Below are 19,457 nucleotides of genomic sequence, written 5' to 3' on the forward strand. Positions count from 1 at the left end.
AAGAAATGCTTGGACACTAAAAATAATTTACAATTCTTACACTATATCTAAAATCAAAATATATTATATACACCTTAACCAGAATGTAGAAGAACTCATAAAATATTATTAAAACTAATAATCTAGGCCCATAATTAATCTTAACACTTGCAAAATGATGGGTGCAAACCTTTCCTACTCTTAAATAATTATAACTCAAGTATTTGGAGTGAGCATTCGATCGGTTCGATTACCAAACTGACTAAATTACTCAAATTGAATAGACTGAACTTGTGTTTAAAACTAAATCAAACCGACCAAATAGATTCTCAAAATGAACAAATCGAAAAACAAAAAAAAAAAACAAAAAACTAAATCAATCAAAGAAATTGAAAAAACGCAAAAAACACTGAGAAAACAAAATAACAAAGTGCAAAAACGATATCGTTTTTGACAATTTAGTTGATTTGGTTATTTCAATTTTTTCAATATAGAGACTAAACCAAATTAAAATAATCGAAATTGTCAAATTTAGAAACCAAACCAAACTAATCTATAGCTTAAACTGAACTGATTTGACAATTTTTGCCAATTCAGTTCAATTATTTCAGTTTAACTGACATATTGCTTATCCTTACAAGTACTATTGGATGCCATATTTATTCCTTTCATTACACTGCTCATCATAAAAGCTCTCTCTTTCTCTCTAGGTTAAGATTTTAGTAATTGAAAATGTTATTTAGACATGAAATTATTACATTGCATCTAATATTCAATAATAGTTATTTATTTTATACAATAACATGTTATACATTTATGTTGGGATTCCTTGTAATTGGCCAATACACTACACATAAGAACCTCGACAGGACCAAGGATCACCAAGATAATAAAGCGGAAAACGAAATATAACACAACCCATACACACACACACACAAGGAGACAGTGTTTACATGTTCAAATCTGTAAATGGATCCTAGTCATGGCAAGGGTGTCGTCCCTAGTCAATTAACTAGGAAATCAAGGAATTACAGTACAAAAATTACAAAAAATATGAAAGGCAACAAGATAAACAATATCAACTTACAATCTGAAGAACACAGATTATACTAGAGCACAAGCTATATACAAGCTGTTACAATACTCAAAACAATCCCCGATTACCTTTTTCTCTTACCAGATTTCATCATTGACAAAGAAAGAACAACGATTAAAGGGATTAGGGTTCCTGTGGCTTTTTGAGAGAGTTTGCAAGATGCATCAAGAGTTCTGGCAATTACAATTCCATCAAGGCTTTTTATATAAAGGGGCAAGATATATGAGCTATCGGATGAGCTAATGAGATGATCAACGACTCTGTTGTGGAAGACAACTAATCCAAAACAGAAAAGGGTTAGAGCAAAATATAAGCAAATCAAAGAGATATCGAAAACCAGTTAAAAACACAAGAGAGTAATAGTAAAAGAAAACTCCCTGTAAATAACTCGTCAAGGCTCAGATTTGGATCTGTCCAGATTATACCACCCAGGTAACTCCAAAATAGGGACACCAAGCCTCACGGAAGCTCTCAAGGAACAAGCCACACAAGACCCCCAAATCGGAGCCCTAAACCCTCTCGGCCAGAATACCAAACTTCTCCCAAAACCACATAGGTTACGTTCACAACAAGATCCACCGAGGAACAAGAACGATCACAAAGATATGAGACGAAGAACAGTACTCGAAAGCTTACCTCAAACGGATCTGTCGAGCCAAGTAAATAGAGGCTACTCACTGACCGACCATGGGCTTCCCAAAGGAAAGGAAGATCACTCCATGAGGATGAGATCTGGCCGAAGAAGGGAATAACCAACTCACGAAGATCAGCCATCAAAAGGAAATGATCGGGAGAGCAAAGAGAGAAAGAAAGAGAGAGTTCGGCCATCAAATAAGGGCAAAGAAGGCAGAAAAGAGGCCTTATATATGACGGTGCTAGGGCACGGCTAAAAGGGCCATTTGGCTTGGGCTTGGGCTCAGTTGGGCTTCCTTAAGCCTTGAGCAAATGGGCTCAGCCCATTTCTCCTCCAAAGGCCTAATTAAGGGCTTATGGCCTGACTTTTAATGGGCTGCCAATGGGTGGTATATTTTTGGACGGTACTTCAATCTGAGGCCGAAGCCTATGAAGATAAACCCGAATAATTCGTCATATCCTTGGGCCTCTTTGGGAAACAAAAAACAACAAATCTCCACCTGATTCCCAAAGAGGCCAGGAAACACAAACAAAAACATGTGCAGCAAGATGCAACATAATGCAGATGATGCATAAGCAACTATCAGGTAACCTTGCCAATGTTAAGTAAATCTAGGCAGCTTTTAAATTTAGCCACAGGCAAAATTTTAGTTCCTATATCAGCAGGATTATATTCAGAAAGCACTTTTTTCAATCTAATAATGTTTTGAGATACAATATCACGAATAAAATGCAATCTCACATCTATATGTTTGGTGCGTTCATGAAAAACAGGATTTTTACATAAATGAATTGCAGATTGACTATCAGAGAAAACAGTCACATTTTCATTAAGAACACATAGTTCATTTAACAGTCCCTTAAACCACAAGGCTTCCTTAATAGCCTCTGTAGCAGCAATGTATTCAGACTCGGTAGTAGAGAGGGCAACAATATGTTGAAGCTGAGACTTCCAACTAATGCATGATTCACACAAAGTAAATACATAGGATGATGTGGACTTCCCATTGTCTCTATCACCAGCATAGTTTGAATCAGTAAACCCTTTTAATATCACATTATTAGACTTATGCTTATATATTAATCCTACATTATAGGTGCCTCTTAAATACTTTAATAACCATTTCACTGCTTCCCAATGATAGGGACCTGGGTTTGTCATAAATCTACTGAGAGTACTAACTGCATAGGCTAGGTCTGGCCTAGTACATACCATGAGATACATGACAGAACCTATAGCATTTGAGTAAGGGATTCTGTTCATATATTCCTTTTCTTCCTCATTATCAGGAGATTTATCTTTAGATAATATGAAATGGTTTCCTAAAGGTAAAGATACTGATTTACTATCATGCATACCAAATCTTTTTAGAATTTTTAACACATATGCTGTTTGATGCAAAGATAACATAGAATTTGACCCATCTCTTTCAATTTCCATACCTAGGATCCTCTTGGCCATTCCTAGGTCTTTCATGTCAAATTCTCCACCTAATGCAGATTTTATGCTATTTATCTTTTTGACATCAGGACCAATAAGAAGCATATCATCAACATAAAGTAAAAGGAACACACAGTCATTATTATTTTTATGCTGAAAATACAAGCAATGATCAAACTCACTTCTTTTAAAACCAATTGTTTTAACAAATGAGTCAAAACGTTTATACCACTGTCTTGGGGACTGTTTTAAACCATATAAGGATTTTTTTAAGAAACACACAAAATCAGGCTTTCTTTTGTCTTCAAAACCTTTGGGTTGATACATAAAGATTTTTTCTTCTAAATCACCATGCAAGAAAGCAGTCTTTACATCTAGTTGTTCAAGTTCCCAGTCAAAATATGCAACTAATGCAAGCATGACACGAATGGTAGTGTACTTAACAATCGGTGAAAAAATCTCATTATAATCTACCCCTTCTTTTTGTGTAAATCCCTTGGCTACTAACCTAGCCTTAAACCTTATTGGTTCTCTATCAGTTGTACCCTCTTTAACCCTATAAATCCACTTGCAACCTACAATGGACTTATCCTTAGCTCTAGGGACTAATTCCCAAGTTTGGTTCTTGTTGAGGGAATTCATCTCCTCTTTCATTGCTTCTATCCATTCTTTTGAATATTTACTTCTTATGGCTTCCTCATATGTGTTAGGCTCATTTTCAGCTAGGTCTTGATAGCTTGCATAGGCTAATTCGAAATCTGATGCTAATCTTTGAGGTAACCTATGAGACCTTATTTCCCTATCCCTAGCTAGTTGGTAATCAGAAACTGATGGCTGGTCATTAGGAAAATCTTCTACTGTTTCTCTCTCCTCATTTACTTTAGGCTGATTTTGACTCTCCACTTCACTACAGGTTGAAGAAGTGTTCTCCACCTCATCTGAATTTATAGGAGCTTGGGTGCTTGAGTTTTTCAACTCTTCTTGAGGACTCTTATCCTCATTAATTTTGTCACCACAAGGCTTTGTATAGGGCATTTCTGATTCATTAAATGTGACATCTTTACTAACAATAATTCTTATTCCCTTTTGATTTCTATCCCATAGCCTATACCCTTTGACTCCATCAGGATACCCTAAGAAAACACATTTCTTAGCTCTCGGCTCTAATTTTCCCTCATTTTGATGAGTGAAGGCAGCACAACCAAAGGTTCTAAGAATTGAATAGTTGGCACATTTTCCATGCCATTTTTCATAAGGAGTATCACCATTTTAAGGCAGCTGAAGGAGTAAGATTAACCAGGTAACATGCAGTCATAACTGCTTCTCCCCATAATGACTTAGGTATATTAGAACTAATCATCATACACCTAACTTTGTCTAAGAGGGTCCTATTCATCATCTCAGCTACTCCATTCTGTTGAGGAGTGTAGGGAACTATTCTATGCCTAGTTATTCCATACTCCTTGCACAAGTTATCAAAATCAGAATTGCAAAATTCTAAACCATTATCAGTCCTAAGGTATTTTATTTTCTTGTCAGTTTGATTCTCTATTTGAGTTTTCCAATTTTTAAAACTTTTAAAAGTTTCTGATTTATCTTTTAAGAGAATAACCCAAACTCTCCTAGAGTAATCATCAATCATAGACAGAAAATACCTATTACCACCTGATATGGGTTTTGATGCTGGCCCCCAAAGATCTGAATGAATGTATTCTAAGGCTCTAGAGGCTCTATGAACATTAGAGGAGAAAGATAGCCTATGATATTTTCCAAGGACACAATGATCACAGAAAGGGATATCAGACACAAAGTCTTTACCAAAAGCACCTTTATCACTTAGCAACTTAAGCCCTTTAACACTCACATGTGCTAACCTGTTGTGCCACTTAATAGTGGTATCAAGATTGATTGATGCTACATGAGATCCTATATTATTAATTACCTCAGCATTTAATACATAGATCCCATTTCTCCTTACCCCCTTACATACTACCATTGATCCTTTAAACATTTTTAACACCCCATTTTCAATTTTTCCAGTAAAACCACTCTTTTCTAATTCTCCCACTGAAATTAAATTTCTAGCCATTTCGGGTATATATCTAACATCTTTTAAATTTAAGACATAGCCATTGTCTAACTTAACAGATATGTTTCCTACCCCAATGATTTTAAATGCTAAGTTACTGCATACTATGGCATGCCCACCTTCAGATTCATGCAGATTTTCAAACCAATATTTTTGTGATGTAACATGAAATGATGCACCTGAATCTAAGATCCATTCGTGCATGTATGATTTTGCAGCAACATTAATTTCAGTAGAATCAGAATCTAAGAGCATGTAGACTTCACTAGGATCATATGAGGTTACTACATTAGCTTCTTCTTGATCCTTACCATTTTCTTTATTTTTATTTTTCTCTGCATAACAATCTTTAATAAAATGCCCAATTTTACCACACCCATAGCACTTTTTACCCTTCCCTCGGTTTTTGGATTTGGACCTACTTCTACCCTTTTTCTTACCACCTCCCTCTTGATTTTTAAATTGGGACCTACCTCTCATCATATGGACCTCACCATGCCTTTTCTCATGTTTAAGTTCCATTTCTTTACTTCTTAAAGAATCTATAATAATTTCAGGTGTTAAAATATCCTTACCATACTTAATGGCATTTTTTACCTTTTTATAGATATCTGGAATTGCATTTAATAAAATCACAGCCTTATATTCTTCAAATACTGTTTCACCACAATTAGTGATATCTTGAACTAATTTGTTGAAGACATCTAAATTGTCATCTAGATCATTAGAGGGGTCAATCTGAAAACTGAAATTTTTTTCTAACAAATAGAGTTTATTTGGTGTAGACTTCTTTACATATAATTTTTTCAGTTTTTCCCATAGCTCTTTAGTTGTGTTAAGTTTTCCTACCTTTCTTAACACTGAATCAGAGAGGTGTAAGATTATTGAAGTGTATGCCAATTCATCAGCTTCTAATTTTTGTTCTTCTTTAGTACTTTCAGGGTATTTACCATCTATGGCCTTAAATACCTTTTGTTGTACTAAAATTCCCTTCATTTTTTGTTGCCAAATAGAAAAGTCCCACTTCCCATTGAAAACCCCTAATTCAAAGTGTGTAGTCATATTCACTAAGTATATGAATTTCACACAGAATATGCAGCCTAATTAAATTTAATGCAAACACACAGTTTTAAAAGATTTAATTCAGGCAGCAGATTCTCAAGAGGATAATAAACAGAACTGAAACAGGACTAAACAGGGTAGAGAAAACTGATTTACAAAGTAAACAGTATTCTAGACCTGTTTTGCACACAGCCAAAAAAGATAACTGATATTACACACAGTAAATTATCAGAATGCACAAGGTATGTATCGGCAAAAAAATTGAGAACAGTAACAGCAGAACAAACAACTCAAGCTGATATAAAGTTTACCGAGCTAGATCTCAAGAGTGAGATCTAGAATGAAAACGGGTTGGATCTCGCGGAACTGCCAACCTCCACGCGCCAAAGCCTGCCACTACACGCGTCGTCACCGGCCGGAGTGTAGACTGGCACGCGCCGGTCAGGACGAAGCTACTCGGACTGTCGATCACGGATCTGGGGTTTGTTTACCCTGAATCGTTCATTGCACAAAGCAATAGGAGTTAACCAATTCGAGTTTCAAATAAACCCTAGAACCACTTACCGTGAAAAAAATCGATTGAAGAAACCAAAGGGGTTTTTCGATTAGGGTTTGATTTTGCACAACCCAGGAGCCACACAAGGCTCTGATACCATTTGTTGCGGAAGACAACTAATCCAAAACAGAAAAGGGTTAGAGCAAAATATAAGCAAATCAAAAAGATATCGAAAACCAGCCAAGAACATAAGAGAGTAATAGTAAAAGAAAACTCCCTGTAAATAACTCGTCAAGGCTCAGATCTGGATCTGTCCAGATTATACCACCCAGGTAACTCCAAAATAGGGACACCAAGCCTCACGGAATCTCTCAAGGAACAAGCCACACAAGACCCCCAAATTGGAGCCCTAAACCCTCTCGGCTAGAACACCAAACTTCTCCCAAAACCACACAGGTTACGTTCACAACAAGATCCACCGAGGAACTAGAACGATCACAAAGATATGAGATGAAGAACAGTATCTGAAAGCTTACCTCAAACGGATCTGTCGAGCCAAGTAAATAGAGGCTACTCACTGACCGACCATAGGCTTCCCAAAGGAAAGGAAGATCACTCCATGAGGATGAGATCTAGTTGAAGAAGGGAAGAACCAACTCACGAAGATTAGCCATCAAAAGGAAAGGATCAGGAGAGCAAAGAGAGAAAGAGAGAGAGAGAATTCGACCGTCAAATGAGGGCAAAGAAGGCAGAAAAGAGGCCTTATATATGACAGTGCTAGGGCACGGCTAAAAGGGCCATTTGGCTTGGGCTTGGGCTCGGCTTGGGCTTCCTTAAGCCTTGAGCAAATGGGCTCAGCCCATTTCTCCTCCAAAGGCCTAATTAAGGGCTTATGGCCTGACTTTTAATAGGCTGCCAATGGGTGGTATATTTTTTGACGGTACTTCAATCCCGGGCCGAAGCCTATGAAGATAAACCCGAATAATTCGTCATATCCTTGGGCCTCTTTGGGAAACAAAAAACAACAGACTCCAATAAAACCAGTCATATAAAACGGTAGAATATGTCATAGATAACATGATAAAATTGTAGTGACTCGTAAATAGTAGTTAAATTAATTATGGATTTTTTGTGTTAATTTAATTTAAAAAGAAATATTAAAAATTAACTTGTTGTTAAATAAAATAATAAATTATGTGATTTTAAGGAAATAAGGAATTAGGATAATTAATTATGCTATTTAGAAAATTTCTAGAATAGGAAAAAAATTAAAATAAATCAAATTGTGTGATTTTTTAGAAGTTTCGGGTGTTAGTGTAATTAATATAGGGGGTGTGTGTGTAATTAAGGGAAGATGGAGGGGGGCTGGTGAGTTTTCGAAAAAAGGGACCAAGGGCCCCTTTAAATTAAATGAGCCGTGTTATATGTTTGAAGGCAGCGGCTAGAGCGGGCGTGCGGGCGCAAGCGAGGTCACGGGTTCGATCCACGGCTACGCGCGCGCGAGGAGCCCGATTTTGGGCATTTTTAATGCAGCAAACAGTGAGCAATTTCCAGATAAGAAGCAGCATGCGCGAGGGAGAAAAATTGGGAAATTTGGGTGGAAAATCCAGATTAATTCAAGTTTAATTGAAGATTTAAATTATCAGGTATGTAGAGAAGCTAGTAATTAATATTCTGTATGGTCAAAATTTCGTTTGGAGTCTGATTTTGTTAATTTTGGCAAATAATTGAGATATTGCAATTTGTATAATTTTTACTGTTTTTGAACCAAACGAGCCTAAAGATATATCTGTTAAGGCAAGTTCTTCTTACCTACCTCGTCGATTCTTTCGTTGGCAATTTATTTGACCTCCTTTCGTTTATTTCGGCTATTAATTAATTATGAAGTTTTTAAACGGTTAGTTTAAAAATTTAATTTATTAAACTGGTCTCGTGGATTTTATTCGTTGGTTGCCTACGGGGGTTTGTGCCACCCCTGCCTGTTGGGAATGATGCCGTACTCATCCGGGGCTAGGTTCTTAGCGGTTCGGGTATTATTATTGGATTTTTTGTTGTTTATAGGCTAGAGCGGTTGTGCAGTAGGGCAAGGATCGACGGTTCGGTGACGGAGTGACTGTCGTACGGTCTATCTTAGGCCGCCGGCTGGTCTCTCCTACCCACTAACCGTTGACCGGTGCCAAGCACTGTTGACTGGCTCTACCGCTACGTGATTATAGCATGACCGGTATCATTTATTTATTGTTGCATATTTTGGTATGCACATGGGTATGGGCTGCATGTCGGGGCTTTCATGATCTGGTTATGCTTGGTCACGGACATCCTAACTTGGTATGATGCATCCAGCACGGGCATATGCATCGCGTGTGGTTTACTATGTGGGCGGAGCATGGCCTGATGCCTGGATGTATGGGCGCCTTGTATCACGTTGATGCTCATTATGCCATTGCATTTTATGTGAATTGCATAGCTACTGGTAGTATTTAGTTCTCGGACGGGAGTACCGTTCCGAGGGAGCCTATGGCTCGGGTGTCGGGAGTATTGACGTGGATACGGGTGACGGGAGTACCGACCCGGGACAGTGCGCACAGGTTGTTGAGGATATTTGTTGCCTTTCAGGGCAACGACAGGTTGGTACGAGACTTGGGTGCTAGGTGTCTTATGTGGGCCCCAAGGACCGGTATGTGTTTTATTATGCTGCACTGTTGTGTTGTAGCGTCTCATGGCTTGTGTGTATGTGCGGGTCTGTGTTTGGGGTGATCTTTTCTCTATTTATAGCCTTTCATTTCTTTTAAACTTGCTGAGTCTTGCGACTCACCTTGCTTTCCATCATTCCAGGTAAGGGTAAAGCGAAGGCTGAGGGCGAGGATCGTTCCACTTAGTAGCCGGCCGTGTTGGTTCGGTGTACAGTTAGCCGCCCCCGTTATCTTTGATATTTTGTCGGTATTTTTGTCTTTCACTTTTGACTGTGTCGGATTACTCCCTGTATCTTGTATTTGTTGGCACAGGTGTCTGTATATTTTATATATACTCCTTGACCATTGCTCCAGCGGGGTACTTATGGGCATGCATGTTTATCGTTTTGCTTCCGCTGTTATATTTTTTTATGTATGCATGCCAAGGTATTTTTGTCTTATGTCTTTTTCTCTTCCCTTACGTAAGTGCTTTCGTTCAGATAGACCGGGTGGTTGGGATATCCGGACAGGGTTGCTTACAAAAATAATGTCACAAATAAAAGAAATAATAACATGTTACGTAAATACAATGCAAATAAACCAATGGAATATAATAAATTAATAATAAACCCAACATTATTTGAATAAAAATAATAATAAATTCCTCCTTGATTCAAAGAAGGTTGATTTTTGGATTTGACTAGAGACCTTGCAACTCTCTTAGTTACGTCGGGAGCACATTTGAGCAAAAATTTATTACTTTGTTCAAACTTATGAGCTGGACGAACTCAACTAATACAAACCACTAAAGACAACATAATCTTCTAACTCTATCAAGCCTATTATGATTAGGCATTAGGGCTGACACATTAGACATGGCATTTCCAAAGATTCCACCTTAAGACTTATGCATTTCCACCTTAAACTAAACATTATCAATTTGTTTAGGTCATATCAATCTTATAAGATTAGGCAAATTAATTTCTAGATTGACTATCAATTTTTCAAACTTAGTCATCTTTCCTGTTTGATGTTCAACTAAGATTTTTCATTCCTTAAACTTCTTAAAAGATTCAATTTTATGCTTAAGGAAAAGTACCCAAATCTTTTTAGAATATCCACCAACAAAAGAAAGAAACATATTAGGCCCTAGAAAGAAAACAGGGAACATGGGAAGAACCTTGCAGACAGAGAAAACAAACTACAACATATGGGATTCACCCATGATATAGGCATTCATGAGATTTACTCATAACACAGGATTCACAAAACTCTAGATTACCAATCTGGTTTGAATCCAAAAACCAAACTCGCTTAACTCTTACAACCCTCTCAAGCCTATGCGCACTAATCTATCATGCCAAGACTCTTAAAATGCTTAGCCTGTAACATCCCACCCTGCCAAAATGTGTCACTATGCTAAGATTTTTTTCTCTATGCATGTTTTCTCCTCACATATACTCTCTTCCCACAATACCATCTTTGAGTATCGTATTTTAAAAATCCAAAACATACATAAATTTAGCACTCCCAATGATAAGCTATCCACTAATGAAAGTAGAATCGAAATCTAACGGAATATTGTAATTGCAACGAAAATAAACCCATACAAAATCGTTCAATAACCACAATATTACAATATTCGTCAAACATATTAAACATAAAATAACTGAAACAACTCGTCCTAGCATTGGCATATGACTTATTACACGACTACCAACGCGATTAGATTTCAGCAACTTCTTTACCTTTATACCTGCTTGTTTCGCTTGGAACGTTGAATATCCTAGGGATAAAATTCAAATTAGAAGATAAAACTTCTAGTGAGGGTTTAAAACGTTTTTCATGAATGTATGATGTATGGACATGAATTAAACATACACCCTAGTATAGCTTTCACTAGTATTCTAGCCCTAGCACAGAACCCTAGGCAGTCATCTTGGCAAATACTTACTACACGAGAGACTCTTGCGGTATCCAGCAAACTCCATTGGGGAAATACGGCTATACTACTAGGGTAACTTTCCACTCCATCATGTTTAACATGAAGAACACAAATATCAATATGCCAATAATATCATGCTCAATACAATAACACGACTATCGATGCAATAAAACATGTATAGATATGACAAGATGTATGTAAATTGCATATAATTTGGCAACCCTCGCCAAAGTCATGCTCAATTTAGGTAAAACATATCATGTATAAATTTTCAAGACAACCACTTACTTTGACTTAGCTTTTAAAGTCTTCTCAATATGCATGTTCTGACCTCGAAATGCGTGCACGAATAATTTCCTAGTCAAATTTTTAGAAAAATTAATAAAACTTAATTCCCTAATTTTTTTTGAATTTTTTCCCCATTTTTTCTCTCTATTTTTTTTTTCATTTTTTTCTCTTTTTCTTTTTTCCCCCTCTATTTTCTTACCTCATGCGCTCGCATCCACATGTTCGAAGCCGATCATCTTCTTCGGTCTTTTCTTCATCGCCGACCAAGTTTTGCTTATTTCTTTGATTTTATTCTTCCTTCTTAGCTTACTCAACCTTTCGAACACGATGAAACATCCCTTAGCTCGAAACAACCGACCGAACCTCCTCGTTTTGGCCGTTTAATGTTCTACTTTGATGACTCGTGACTTTTCGACCAAGCTTCATAACACCCTCAAATCCACACGAAAACTCTTCAAAATTTTCAGAAATGATCCCTCACACCTCTAGAACAAAAGCCTCTTATCCATGCCTCTCAATGTTTTCCAAAACACTCAAATTACACTCAGGTTGCACGAATCACACTAATCTCGGCTATTTATAGCCATTTCTTCAGCTAATCAGGTCGCCCCATGGCCCTGATCTTATCCCTTAGGCCTTGATGGCCTTATCTCCTTCCTTGATCGACCATTTGATGCTGATATCGGTGGCCTTGTGCGGTTGTAACAGCCATGGCAATTTTCACACTACCATTTTGCATCCCAATCCCTCATCTTTCATTCTTTGACACTTTAGCCCCTTGCTCTTAAGTCCTCAAGTTTCTAGAATTTTTCCTTATTCCCACAAACTTTTGAGAAATTACATTTTAGCCCCAAAAGTTTGGAAAATTTCACTTAGACCCCAATAAAAAATTACACTTAACTTTATTAAAATTACACTTAAGTCCTTAAAAAATTCTCGGGTATTACATAACCCTTCTCCACTCTCATATTCATATTAGATATTTACATTTTCTTGTCTATAATTCTTTTGCCTCAAAAGACAATTTTTCTAAGATGACCTTTTTTTCTTACAAAACCAATAGGTCACTGGTTTTGAATTCTCTTTACCCTTAGATTGAGATTTAGACTCACTCTTACCTCTAGAATAAGATTTCTTATTTGACTTATCCTTAGCATATAGACCTTCAACAAAACTAGATTTATGTTCTTTCTTAATTTCAATATCTCTTGACTTTAGGGCATATAAGAGATCCTCTAAAGCCAGAGAGGCTCTACCATATTTAATTGGTGTTTTTACCTCTCTATAAGACTCTGGTAAAGAATTTAAGAGAATTATTACTTGATTCTCATTTGAGATGTTTTCATCTATATATATTAGACAAACATATGGTGATGACATTAAAATTATCTAGGTTTTCTTCTAATGTCTTAGAGGAGTCCATTTTAAATCCAAACAATTTTTCTTTCAAGTAAATTTTATTTGTCAAGGTCTTTGTCATGTAAAGTGATTCTAATTTTGTCTATACCTTTGTTGTCGTGTTCTCCTCTTTAACCTGTCTTAGGATATTATCAGCTAGACTTAAAATTAGAAGGCTATAGGCCAACTCATCCATTTCTTGCCTTTCATGGGTAGTTGTGGTTTGAGGTTGGTCTTTCTAAATCTTGGGCTCAACCAGTGCCTTAAAGCATAGGTTTTGCACCAACATTGCCTTCATTTTCTTTTGCCACATTCCAAAATCACCATGGCCACAAACTTTTCTATTTCTAACTTAGAAGGTGTCATTTTATTAATATAATAAATCTTGACAAAAAATAAAATATGGACATACAATAGCAAAGCAAAGGACTAACAGCACAAAATAAGAACATATATAAGATATAACAAGAAGCCCTAGGTAGACTCTTTATGAACAAAGTAAAACGTAATTACTTACTGGTATTGGTACAAATTCTAATATGGATTTCACACTAATTAAGAGATAAAACAATTAGCAATACCAAATAAAAATTAGGGCAAAAAACAAGAAAAAATATTATACTTGCAGAGTTGAAGTTCTGGTACAAACTTCAATCTCACTTGAGTCTGAAACAACTCACTACGGATCTTTAATCCTTTTAGTGATTCCTTGTTCGTACTCATTCTTGTATCACCATAACGTGGCTCTAATACCATTTTGTTGGGATTCTCTATAATCGGCCAATTCACAACACACAAGAACCTCGACAATACCAAGGATCACCGAGATAATAAAGCGAAAAATGAAATAAAACACAACCAATGCACACACACAAGGAGACCATGTTTATATGTTCGAATCCGTAAATGGATTCTAGTCACAAAAGGGGTGTTGCCCCTAGTCAATCAACTGGGAAATCAAGGGATTACAGTACAAAAATTACATAAAATATAAAAGACAATAAGATAAACAAGATCAACTTACAATTTGAAGAAAACAGATTATACTAGAGCACAAGCTATATACAAGCTGTTACAGTACTCAAAACAATCTTCGGTTACCTTTTTCTCTTACTAGATTTCATCATTGACAAAGAAAGAATAACGATTAGAGGGATCAGGGTTCTTGTGGCTTTTTGAGAGAGTTCGTGAGATGTATCAAGAGTTCTGACAATTACAATTCCATTGAGGCTTTTTACATAAAGGGGCAAGAGATATGAGCCGTTGGATAAGCCGATGAGATGATCAACGACTCCAATAAAACCAACCATATAACACGGTAGAATATGTCACAGATAACATGATAAAATAATGTCAAAAATAAAAGCAGCGGTAGCATGTTACGTAAATACAATGCAAATAAACCAATGGAATATAATAAATAATAAATCAACATTATTGAATCACAAATAATAACAATTTATTTATACAAAACAAAGATCTGTAGGCATAACTATTTATATCATAATAAATAAGTATTACCAAAGACATTTAGTAATATACACAATGTGAAATGGATAAAGAGGAATTAATTACCATGGCGACGGGGGGGGGGGGGGGGGGGGGGGGGTAGAAGGGAAGAGGGGTGGCATCCCCACGCCCAGGCGGGATAGGGATATAAGTGTTCTTATTATAATTAGATGCAGTGTCAATGTCAAAATATAGTCATCTTTTTCCACCCTTCCTACCACTAATTATTTATTATTGTGCTTTTCTCTTTTGCCTTCAATCTCTGTGTCTCTCTCTCTCCCTCTCTCCTGCAGGCCCCCCTCCTCCACCACTACTCCACCCCTTTCACTACTGCTTCTCCTTAATTTGCAGAGCTGCTGCTTCATCTTCTTCCATCCCTCTACTCCTTTGAAGATCTTCCATCTTCACCACACACACGCACACACACACATATATATATAGAGAGAGAGAGAGAGAGAGGGAGAGTATAGTTTTTAATTTCCTTGAAAGCACAGTTCCAGGAAGAGCCAGCTGCTCTTGGAACAGCTTCCTCGCAAGAGATCAGAAAAGGTATGAACTTTCCTTTTGGTCAAAGAAACCTAGATCACAGACAGGTAAACGCACACACTTGGCGCGCTTCTCCATATGTAGATAGCCTTTTCTTATGAAGATTTGCTTTTGGATTTCTTTGGTTTCAATGAGAAACCCTAGCCAAAGGCTACCAACTTACGCATCTCTCTCCTTCTATAAGTTGAAGTTTCCGATCTAGGGTTTTCCAATATATACTAGTCCAACAACTATGGGTTGGGTTGTTTGTCCATTGTCATCTTAATTAATTACCAAAATTATGAAAAGATTGCCAGATCCCATGTCAAGAGATCAGTTCAGAAGTATACTTATTACTTCATCATCATGGATGATGCATCTGAGCTCTTGAAATCTAGGAGTCTGTACATGTGTACAGAGAGAGAGAGAGAGAGAGCTGATAAAGGAAAAAACATGCAGAGATCAGATGGGCTGTGAAGCTGATCAGCATGTGTGCGTGTGCGCGCGCGTGTGTGTGTGTGTGTGTGTGTGAGAGAGAGAGAGAGAGAGAGAGAGAGAGAGAGAGAGGATCTAATTTGACCTTCAAATTCTAGACAAGATTTGATTTGTGATCTGAGAGAAATTAATCAAGCACAGATCAAAAGCAATCCATGTCCAAAGACAAGAGAAGAAGAAGGAAAAGATTCTTGACTAACAAGACCCGAAATAGTTCTTTTGAAAACAAATTGAAACTGTATTAGATTGCAGCTTGATGGGTCCTTTTTTCCCTTTTCTTGCTCTGCTTGATGGTGCAGTGAAATCAATGGCTTCATCGAGCTCATACAACTCGCCATGCGCAGCCTGCAAATTCCTGAGAAGAAAATGCATGCGTGGCTGCGTTTTCGCGCCGTACTTTCCGCCGGAAGAGCCCGAGAAATTCGCGAATATCCACAAGATCTTCGGCGCCAGCAACGTCAGCAAGCTGCTCAACGATCTGCACCCTTGCCAAAGAGAAGACGCCGTGAACTCCCTCGCCTACGAAGCCCAAGCCAGAGTCAGAGATCCCGTCTACGGCTGCGTCGGCGCCATCTCCTTCCTCCAGGCGCAGGTCGAGTGGCTGCAGAAAGAGCTCGACGCCGCCAACGCCGATCTGATCCGCTTCGCCTGCTCCAACGACCTTCAGCCGCCGGCTCCGGCGAACAATTCACTTCCAGGTGAGTTGGCTAGAAGATCAGTGGGTAATTACTTGGGATCAGGAGTTTTCTGTCAAACACCTTCTTCTACTTCTTCTTCTTCTTCAATATTCCCATCTCCTTATGCTATTCCATGGAATTTTGACCATTACCCATCTGGAGATCTGGCTGGACGAGGACGAGGACGAGGAAACATTTGATTTTGACCTGGAAACACTTTTGGTTGACGGCATATTTAGGGTTTGTTGAATGATCTGTAAGCTGGAGGGACGTGATGAAGTAAACCAGCTACTCAAGACCCTCCTACCTCTCTATCCCTAGGGTATGGAAGTGTATCTGTACAATAATATATACAATACATATTAAAGTTTCTAGCTATCTAGCTAGCTAGCTGCTTCCTTCCCTCACATGGAGTACTCCCATCTAGCCAGACCAGTGTCTATATATTAATTACTTGGAACATTCATTATTTGCTCTGGCTGATTAACTAGTACCCATATTAATTACTAAAACCATGCCTTAAACATTATTTTTCCTTTTTCCCCCCTCCTTGTTAAAAGGGCTTAGTTACGTGTGCCGTATGAAGCTCACTAATCAAGGCCATAGCTCAGGGTCTTGAACTTGAGAGTATTGGGTTTTTTTTTTTTTTTTGTTTTGATTTCTTGATGGGCTTTTTAGTGTTGGAATGATGGTTTCAAAGCAATCCCTTTTAGGGCATGAGAAGCTAGGCAGCTAGTTGATCCTTTTTGTTGTTTCATTAATGCAACAAAGAGAGAATATGCATGTGAAAGTTCCCATCCTCTCTGTGGTTGTTTATATATGCTAGCTAGAGAATAAATGTGATCATGCTAAGTTAATCGTACGGAGGGATTCTCTCTAGCCCAAGTCTATAGCTTAGGCTTCCCATTACAGTCTATATTTTCTCTTTTCAGTCTTTGCTTTGTTCTCAAGTATCAGTGCATCTTTGCTTTCTCAGAATATAAATGTTGATTTGATAGTGGTTAAAAAACAAGTAGAGCTGATTTCATTTATGACCTTCGCTAGGTTCTTAAAAATACATGTATGCATATATAGGTTCTTAAAAATACATGTATACATATATATATATATAATAGGGTAACCTTGATCATTATCTTAAGGGTAATGATTATATAGTAACAAATGTATCTTATTTTAGCATTTAAATATTTTTTAATTGATTAAATAGTTCAAAATATGATATTTTTGTTATGACTTAAAAGAATTACTTAAATAATAAAAATAAGATACAAAAATGCATGTTTATTGTTGCTTAACTATTGCCCTCAAAACAATAGAAAATGCTATATCTGCAAACGAATTTGATAGCCCACCCTCACAGATTAATAAAACTCAGTAATAGTTTTATCCAAAATTAATAATAATGAGTTGATTTTTTGTTAATTTTGAATAAACTTATTATAAATTTTATTTGTTACGTTAATTTATAAAAATTATTTATCAAATTTATTTGTGAATGTAATGTTTCTAAAAATAATAATTAATATATATATACATATATGTGTGTGTGTGTGTGTGTAAAATATTTACAAAGCCATCACCTCTATAAGTTGGACCAATTGGTGTAACCCTTTTTGGTTAATAGTTTCTTTTTTTCTTAATATATATATACATATATGTAGTTATCTTCATTGCTGATAAAGAATGGAATGAAGAGTCTTTAATCTTATCCTTTTTGGGTTGCAGAATCCACTTGCGCCGCCTGTGATCCTCAGCTTTGTACCCAAAATCTACACTTTGAATAATTTAACCCAAAATATTAATTATATAATTAGTTAGAGTGTCTATTTCTTCGACATTTTTAATGAAATTTGTGTATTAATATTGTTGTATTAAAGAAAGTGAGGGTTAGGCCCAAATAAAAAAAAAAAAAAAGCCCAAAAACCTATCATAAGAAGAAGTATTATATAAAAACATGGGACAAGAGTATGAAATGATTGGAACACCAAGACTAATGGAGACCATCTTTGAGTAATCAAGAAACTTAAATGAGAGGCTTGCGAGAGACTTACTCTTGAGAGACCTATGAGAAACATACCTACGAGATACTCGTGAGAGATTCATGAGAAACTTGTGAGAGACTTGGTTGAAGGATAATATGGTCGAGTGACTGAGATATCGAGGTCGAGTGACCTCACTTGGGAGCCTCCCTTGATGCCATTGAAAGATCTTCTCGAGAATTTATGAATCACTCGTCGAAAGACTTTTGTGCTTCAATATGCTCATCTACAAATTCGAAAGAGAACTCAAAATATTTGTTGAAAATTGTGACTCTCCCCTTATTAGTTAATCTCCTCCCTTTTATAAATGAGAGGCTCCTCATCTAACAAAAGATACGCTTACTCTCTACTCAAAATATAACTCCATCTACTATATTTCAAGCACGAGACTAATTTAAGTATCGGAAGGTTCGTAGATGAGCCTTAATCGCGCCTCTAACCAATTTTTTCCTTATAAGTCACTTTCAAATTGTTCACTCATAAACCCCTTGAGACACTCTCTCGCACAAAGAAATTTTTTATTATATCTTATCAACAAAAAATATGTTATATATTATGGTGATAGATTTTCTTTTTCTTTTTTTTGCTAATTAAGATTTTAATTATTTGATTTAAGTGCATAATAAATAAATATACACGTCCACAAATAATTAATTAATGCACGTGCATGCATATTTTAGTGAATTTTTAAACTCACTTAGTGTTAATATTTAGTTATTAATTAATATTTAATTTTTAATATTTATTAAATCAATCAAAATGTGACGCCACCATTAATTTTGAAAACTCACTTCTCACTCGATAAATCATTAATTAGTGTTGTAAAATTTGGATTATTTTTTTAAAAATAATAATAATAATAATAATAATAATATTATTATTATTATTATTATTATATGGTTGTAACAATTAACTTAAGAATAATGAGTGAATTATTAAAAAATTATCAGATTTTCACATTATTTTTAATTTTGTAGTCATAATTTTTAATTTTATGGATTGAGATATTGAATTTTCTATTTCATTTCAAATTTTATTTTATGATATATAATCTTTTTTATCATATAAAATATCAAAACTTCCATGAAGATGGTTGAGACTAGTTACCGAAAT

The 19,457-nt window shown here is 36.3% G+C and overlaps 1 protein-coding gene across 1 annotated transcript; it reads left to right on the forward strand.

The window, feature by feature from the left end:
- Positions 1-14,813: 14,813 nt before the first annotated feature.
- Positions 14,814-16,788, forward strand: LOC127790434 (LOB domain-containing protein 25-like). The gene is made up of 2 exons (XM_052319954.1): positions 14,814-15,157; positions 15,928-16,788. Exon 2 carries the CDS (start codon positions 15,936-15,938, stop codon positions 16,503-16,505), a length of 570 nt encoding a protein of 189 aa, XP_052175914.1. The 5' UTR covers positions 14,814-15,157; positions 15,928-15,935; the 3' UTR covers positions 16,506-16,788.
- Positions 16,789-19,457: the final 2,669 nt, after the last annotated feature.

The sequence above is a fragment of the Diospyros lotus genome, chromosome 14, assembly GCF_014633365.1.
Source record: "Diospyros lotus cultivar Yz01 chromosome 14, ASM1463336v1, whole genome shotgun sequence".
Classification (NCBI taxonomy): domain Eukaryota; kingdom Viridiplantae; phylum Streptophyta; class Magnoliopsida; order Ericales; family Ebenaceae; genus Diospyros; species Diospyros lotus.

What these genes read in the sequence shown, in the direction of transcription:
- LOC127790434 (XM_052319954.1), top strand. Translation starts at nt 15,936, where the DNA reads ATGGCTTCATCGAGCTCATACAACTCGCCATGCGCAGCCTGCAAATTC.